At 48.7% G+C, this 7,728-nt stretch overlaps 1 protein-coding gene across 1 annotated transcript in view; it reads left to right on the top strand.

Moving 5' to 3' along the window:
* The window catches only part of ZNF541 (zinc finger protein 541), a 39,742-nt gene that overhangs the window by 2,274 nt on the left and 29,740 nt on the right, over positions 1 to 7,728 (top strand). The window contains exons 2-3 of the mRNA XM_015419028.1: positions 2,891 to 3,134; positions 6,710 to 7,663. Of these exons, the coding sequence (XP_015274514.1) occupies positions 2,891 to 3,134; positions 6,710 to 7,663 (1,198 nt within the window). The remainder of the gene's footprint in view (positions 1 to 2,890; positions 3,135 to 6,709; positions 7,664 to 7,728) is intronic.

Here is a 7,728-nt window from a genome sequence, read left to right on the forward strand (position 1 = left end):
TGATTTACCAGTTGGAAATTGTTAAGATTGTTTTTAAAGGGATTTTAATATCTTTATTGTTTTATTTGTCTCGGCCTGTCGGCCGTCTCCTGTAAGCCGCCCAGAGCCTGTTCACAGGGTGGGCGGGGGTATAAATGTAAATATAAATAAAATAAAATAAATAAATACTCTTTTTTGTTGTTGTTCAGTTGCACAGTCGAGTCCGACTCTTCGCGAAATGTTTTAAACAAAGAAAGCAGCAATAATGCGGGGGGGGGGGTATTAATGTATGTAGAAGAGTTTAGACACAATTTTGTTTTTTAAAAATCAGCACCATGTAGAGGCACGCAGGCAGTGGTGTGCCAGTAAGAATGGCAGATGGATGCTGATAATGGGTCAAGACTGAGCTCCCATTGGCTAGGCTTAATAACGCCGAATTAACTGTAAGAAGGCCCGCCTTCTTACAGTCCCCTTTTTGGAGGAAATGGCTGCTTCCTTAAATCTAACTTATTTCGCTGCACGGGTTCATCAGCTCAGCACTCGATTTGGTGCTGAAGCAGCAGAATTGGAGTAGCTGTGAAACCAGAGGTTCTGCTACAGAGGCAGATGCTTTGGCAGTTGCAGGCTGATAACCTCGTAGGATTTCAGTGCTGTTGTAAAGACCTAATGACACTGTTCCCACTAAGCTGAGTCAGTGCAAGCTAGCTCACAGTTTTTTTAGCCTCCGGCTCACACATTTTCCCCTTAGCTCAGGAAGGAGGGCTCCAGAGCAAACTAATTTATGCAGTAGCCAAATCAACCACTCACAACTTTAATGCTGGTAGCTCACAAAGTAGAAGTTTTGCTCACAAGACTCCCACACCTTAGAAGGGAGCATTGGTGTCAAACATGTTGTACAAATATATTCCCAAGCCAAAAAACAACAACGAAAGCCAATGAGGAGGAAGTTCTTGAAACATTGACTGCTTTCTGAGAAATATAAGGAAGTACATGAAGTTTTATACCCAGAACGACATAGTCAGAAAGATACCATCCAGAAATCATAATTGGTCACAAAATGACAAGGCATCATTTGAGTAGTCATTCATTCATTCATTGGTCAGTTACAGGTAAAGGTGTGACTACATGATCGCTCAAATGTTTATTTAACCTAACCTTATTAATAATACCCAAGGATTCTTCATACCCCCAAAAAAGGTGTTGTTTTCAGATGTGAAACTAAAGTTCGTGGTGACCCAGACACTGCAGAGTTTTACCCCAAACAACTAAAACCATGAACTCTATACTTCAAGCAAATACATGTATGGAAAAACCTATCTTCTGCTGTACCAGCAATACTGCACCAAAGGCCTGTTAAGAACACCATACAGCTAGATAGCTATTCCATCCAAACAACTTAAAAGGGGGGGGAAAGAACGTCGTTTCTTGTCTTCCAGCATCAGCTAGAAAGACACTCTAACCTACAAAAGGGAGGCCTTACCACTTAGTAGGCTTTTATTAAATCCTAATAAAACCTTAACATTAAACATTCATAAAAGCAGAAAAATATAAGTATATGAATAATCTGGACTAAAAAATCATTATGTATTCCCATTCAGGCACAAACATGTGGCCCGTGGGCTAGAACCAGCCCATCCAGGGCTCCGATCCGGCCCGTGACAGACGACAGAGGCTGCGCATTATGTCCTTGTCTACTGTCCCAGTGCTAATGTGTAACGAGTGGTGAAAGTGAGAGGGTGGTCAACGGGGAGATACTGAGAGGAAATACTGTTAAGAGCAGTAATGTTTTAAGCATGTTTGACTTTTGACTAAAAATAATACCGTCCATTGGGTTTGGCTGTGTCCTTGATAAAGTTTACCTCTCCGGTACCCCGCATTAGATTTTACGGCACACATGGCTCGGCCTGAAAAAGTGTCATCGAAAGCAAGAAATTGCAAGTAGATAAATAGGTACCATTTCAGTGGGAAAGTAACAGCATTCCGTGCACCTTGGCGTCTAGTCACGCCAGCCACATGACCACGGAAACATCTTCGGACAGCGCTGGCTCTTCAGCTTTGAAACGGAGATGAGCACCGCAACCCTAGAGTCGGATTCGACTGGCTTTCGAGCAAGGGAAACCTTTAACTTTTGTCAGATCTGGCCTTGAAACAAATGAGTTTGACACCCCTGAACTAATAGCCTGCATGAACAGACGGATTCATGAACTTTGGATTTGACCACTGGGCAGCATAAAAAGTCTGCTTGTGGGGCGGAGAGGATTTTTGAGGGGTTTTCTTTTGCAACTATAGCAACCTTTCCCATCTAGGCCTCCTCCTCTCCATTTAACTCCCCCCCCCACATTTGCACACAGGCCTCTCACCTTGGAAAATATAGGAAGCAATCCTTTGCCGTTTGCATGCCACTTTTCCTGAGGGTTCACAGCTCTTCTCAGCGAGCCTTAGAACAATCCTGTGAGAGGTTAGAATTAATAGCCCATATTTTATTGGTGGGGTGGCTTAATGTGGTCATGACCAATGTTCCTTCTAAGCTGTGGAGTCTTGTGAGCAAAAATTCTACTTTGTGAGCGACTGGCACTAAAGCTGTGAGTGAGCGATTGGGCTACTGCCTAAACTAGTTTGCTCTGGAGCCATCCTTCCTGAGTGAAGGCAAAAATGTGTGAGCTGGAGGCTAAAAAGCTGTGAGCTAGCTTAGCTTAGAGGGAACAATGGCTGCTGCATAAATTAGTTTGCTCTGGAGCCCTCCTTCCTGAGCTGAGACAAAAATGTGTGAGCTGGAGGCTAAAGAACTGTGAACTGGCTCACACTAAGCTTAGAGGGAACACTGGTTATGGCTGAGATTTCAACCCCAGCAACTCCTTAAGCTACCCTACACCCGATCCTGTGAGCTAAGAAATTGTCTTTACTCGTTTAGACTTGGGGCTCCCCAACCCTTCGGCGCCGAAAGACGTGGAGCCAGGAGGCAGATCCGGTTCTGGCAGCGGAAGGAAAGGCAGACACCAGCAGGGTTCCCCCCAAACCCCTTTCCTGGACTGCAGCCTCTGCGGGAAGGTGTTCAGCAGCAGCAGCTCTCTCAGCAAACATTACGTGACTCACAGCCAGGAGAGGAAACACATCTGCAAGATCTGCACCAAGGCGTTTAAGCGGCAGGACCACCTGTAGGTATCAGCTTGCCAATAGAACCGGTTTAAATGCACTAATAATAATAATAATAATAATCATCATCATCATCATCTTTCAATTTATTAATCGCTCAATCCTGCAGAGCTTGCTGGCTCTGAGCGATTTACAGTTACTCATTCAACACGGGACTAACAATGATTTATGGGGGTAAGGGAGGACAACATATATCTTTTAAATCACACACATTCACAGTCGGCGAGGGTTTGTTCAGCTGCAGGGTTAGACTATTCCGTCGGCGTCACTTTGGCTTGGCTAGATGACGTCAGCTTCTCCAGGTCTTGCAGCACCGCACTGCCACCGCCTGGCCAGAATGGGCCATTACAGGCTTCGGAGTCGAAGAGATTTTTTCTTAGGCTTACAATCTCGTGAGCTGAACATTCCAGTCGCCGGCTAAGACCTCCCCCACCGGGGGGGGGTCTTTGGTGTGCCCACCCTCTCTAAGGGGTGGTACCCATTTTATCTACCCGCCGAAGCTTTTGAACCGCTGGGTGGACGGCGTGCTAGGGACAAGGCTGGTAGCTCACACCAACACGGGGCTAGAACTGACAGCCGTACTGTTCAGCTCAGATGTTACTAACCAGAGGATAAATCCTCTGTGCCACCGCTCCCCAAATGAGAGTTCACTGGTGCTGCAGAGATCTTAGCGCCAGGCACAGATGCACACACAGAGAGAACGTCTCTTTTAAGACACACCGCACCTTCCAATTAAGGAAACACCAGAAACTATGGTGGAGTTGTGTCGCATCCAGGAGGTGAGAGTGCTGCGTAGAACACCAACGAGAGGCGCAAAGCCTCGGGTGCCAACAGTTTGTTATTTATTTTATTTATTAATCCAGTTTTTATCCCGCCCTCCCCGCCGCAGGCAGGCTCAGGGCGGTTTACATTAAGGATTAAAAATATAAAACACAAACCATACCAAGTCGTAGCTCACAATAAATAGAATAAAATGAAAAATAAAGTTCTGGTAGCAGTAACAACCCGTTGGCCGTGATAGATGTTCCCCAAAAATGGCCCCGGTCACCAGGCACAGATGCACCCACAGAGAGAACGTCTCGTTTAAGACACACCGCCCCTTCCAATTAAGGAAACACCAGAAACTGTGGTGGAGTTGTGTCGCATCCAGGAGGTGAGAGTGCTGCGTAGAACACCAACGAGAGGCGCAAAGCCTCGGGTGCCAACAGTTTGTTATTTATTTTATTTATTAATCCAGTTTTTATCCCGCCCTCCCCGCCGCAGGCAGGCTCAGGGCGGTTTACATTAAGGATTAAAAATATAAAACACAAACCATACCAAGTCGTAGCTCACAATAAATAGAATAAAATGAAAAATAAAGTTCTGGTAGCAGTAACAACCCGTTGGCCGTGATAGATGTTCCCCAAAAATGGCCCCGGTCGGCATGCGGCATATTTAGTTAGTATTATTCAGTTCACTTAGTATTGTTGATGTTATTGGTGTTCTTAGTGGCGGCTCCTGGTCGAAGGTCTGGCGGAAGAGCTCCGTTTTACAGGCCCTGCATAACTGTAAATGTCCTGCGGGGCCCTGATGTCCTCCGGGAGCTCATTCCACCAGTGTGGAGCCGCCACTGAGAAGGCCCTGGCCCTGGTCGAGGCCAGTCTGGCGTCTTTCGGTCCAGGGAGGGCCAAACGGTTTTGCGACCCTGACCTCAGTGCTCTCTGGGGGACACGTGGGGAAAGGCGATCCTTTGTAGCTTTGTAGCATAGTAAGATTTTAGGTTTTACGGAAACATTCCTTCTGAAAGTGTTTTAGAGACAGAATAGGAGAGAGGTTTCTAAACCTGTTTTGCAATGTGTGGGGAAATTTAATTCTGAGAAAATGGGGTTGAGGGTGTTAGTGAAGACAGTAGCCCTTGGCATGGGTGACTAATTTGTGGGTATGCTGTTCATGGTTTTACCAAGGGACAGTGTATTTCATATAGCAAAGCAGTGCACTATGGGAAATGTGTTTTCAGCAAGATGTAGTGGGATTGTCACGGTGTTCTGTTTTAATCCTTTTCTTCCCCCCTCTACAGAGCACGGGATAAAACTGCTTTCCTTTAATAACGTCTGCTGCTTCTAGTAACTACAGTCCAGCTTGTGTTTTTGGTGGTGGTGATGGTGGTGAAGAAGAATTGTCACAGCCAGATATTTGACTGGTAGATGGTGTTCTGCAATTCAAGAGCTAGCCAAATTCCTGGGAATTGCAGATGCATCTTCGCAGGATTCTTGCTGTTCTAAGCAACACTCACTGTCTTCTGGAGCCAAGCCGGTGTTGTTTGCTCAACGCCCGGAATGTCCAGCTGTTTCTTGAGACTTCTAGGCACTGCTCCAAGGGCTCCAATGACACCTGGCACGATGGTCACCTTCTTCTCCCAGAGAGCCAGTTTGGTGTCGTGGTTAAGTGCGCGGACTCTAATCTGGGAGAACCGGGTTTGATTCCCCACTCCTCCACTTGCACCTGGCTGGATGACCTCGGGCAAGCCGTAGTTCTGATCAAAGCTGTTCTTGGAAAAAGAGCCGTTTCTGTCAAGAGCTCTCTCAGCCCCGCCTGCCTCACAGGGTGTCTGCTGTGGGGAGGGGAAGGGAAAGGAGTTTGTAAGACAACTTTAATGGCAGTAGCTCAGAAAGTAGAATTTTTGCTCACAAGACTCCACAGCTCAGAGGGAGCGTTGGTCCCATCATAAAAGTCTCTCCCTGCAGCTAGGCACTGAGACTGATATGAGAATCAGACCTTGGTTTCAAATCTTTGTGAACGTCAGCCTTCCTCACTTCTCAAGTTCCTGTCCACAGGCCCTGTCGCTTCTCTGTCTCTGTCTCTGTCTGTCTGTCTGTCTCTCTGTGTTCTCCAGCAGTATTTTCTCCCTCTTCAGAGAGGGAGAGCCAGTTTGCTGTAGTGGTGAAGTGCTCAGACTCTAATCTGGGAGAACCGGGTTTGATTCTCCGCTCCTCCACTTGCACCTGCTGGATGACCTTGGGCAAGCTGTAGTTCTGATAAGAGCTGTTCTTGAAAAAGAGCAGTTTCTGTCAAGAGCTCTCAGCCCCACCTGCCTCACAGGGTGTCTGTTGTGGGGAGGGGAAGGGAAAGGAGTTTGTAAGCCGCTCTGGGACACCTTTGGGTAGAGAAGGGAGGGGTATAAATCCAATCTCGTCTCTTCTTCTTCTTCCTCTTCTCTTCCTTCTGTTTGTAGCCTCTCTTCACCTCATCCTCAAGGATGACTTCCTCTTCGTTCTGCTTTCCTAGACCTTGCTTCTTCAAATCTTCCTCTCCTTGGCCTGCCACCTGTTTCCCCTCTGCCCACTAGGATCAGAGGCAGCTGAAATCCTTGGGGGACCATAGGTCTTCCAGCCAGCCAGCCAGCCCCTCTGCCAGGTAAGCAGCTGAGCCTGGGATCACCACCACCACCAAAACTTGGTTTGTATGCAATCGGTAATAAGCGAAAACTGCATTACCCGAGACGGGAAGCAGTCGTCTTTGTAATAATAACATGTTTAAGATCAGCCCTCTTTCTCTGCGTTCTGATCGATTCTTCCAAGATTTTGTCTTTAATGCTCAGGAGCGGCCATATGCTAACGCACCAAAAAACAAAGCCGTTCCTGTGCATAGAACAGGGCTGCAGCAAGAGTTATTCTGACTACCGGTCGCTGCGCCGGCACTACGAGATGCACCACAGCTTCAGGTTGTTGAAGGACGACGAGGGATGCGAGAGCTCGCCGCTGCCTCCGCAGGATTCGCGCGTCCAGCCCGGACCCGGCGGTCTGAGGACTGCAGAGAGGGTCGCCTTTCACCCTGAACCTCAAGCCCCCCATAATTCCCTCCTGCCCAACAGGAACCTGCTGAGGTGTATTGTGAGCAGTTTGGTCAGCCAGAAGCTTCCATCGTCCTCTGCGGGACCGTCCGAATCGGACCCCAAGGGTTCCTTGCAGCCGTCCGCCTCCGAACGCGGCCCGGTGTCTCGCACTCCCGCAAGCACCGCTGCACCCCTCGAACACGCCGGCGACAAAGCGACAAAGGATCTTCATCCTTGTCCGAAGAACGCCGCTCCTTCCAGTGTGTATACCATAATAAATCCCGGGAACTTGTCTGTGCCCAGATCTGCGGAAAACAGTACGAATTTGCCCGACAGGCAGCCTCCTCGTCCAGAGCCACAGCGTCCTTTAGAAAACATGGCCCTGGAGTTTTGGGCAAACAGCAGTGTCCCTCGCTTTCCGTTATTCAGAGGGCCGAAGGTCCCCGCAACCTCCCAGCAGCCCAGCGGCAGCTTCCAGTGGGTCCGAAACGTGCCTCCGACCTGTACCAGAAGCAAAGGAAACGGCGCCTACGTGGCTCAGATGTCGCCCGTTGCAGATCAGGATGTTTCGCAAGGGCCGGCGGGACCCTCCCAGGCCTTTGATTCTTCGGCATTGGCCTTTGAGCGCCCGGATATTTCGTCCTTCACTCCCGCGCTCTTGAAGACACCAGGAGAGGTCCCCGGGGGGTCAAAGCTCCGTGGCTTCGAGGAGGCGTTCAGGCCGGCGGCGAGGCTCCCGGAAGCCCAGAAATCGAGCGCGTTGCCGAAGGACGAGTCCGGACCGC

The sequence above is a fragment of the Gekko japonicus genome, unplaced genomic scaffold (genome assembly GCF_001447785.1).
Source record: "Gekko japonicus isolate JY-2015 unplaced genomic scaffold, Gekko_japonicus_V1.1 scaffold4079, whole genome shotgun sequence".
In the NCBI taxonomy this organism is placed as follows: domain Eukaryota; kingdom Metazoa; phylum Chordata; class Lepidosauria; order Squamata; family Gekkonidae; genus Gekko; species Gekko japonicus.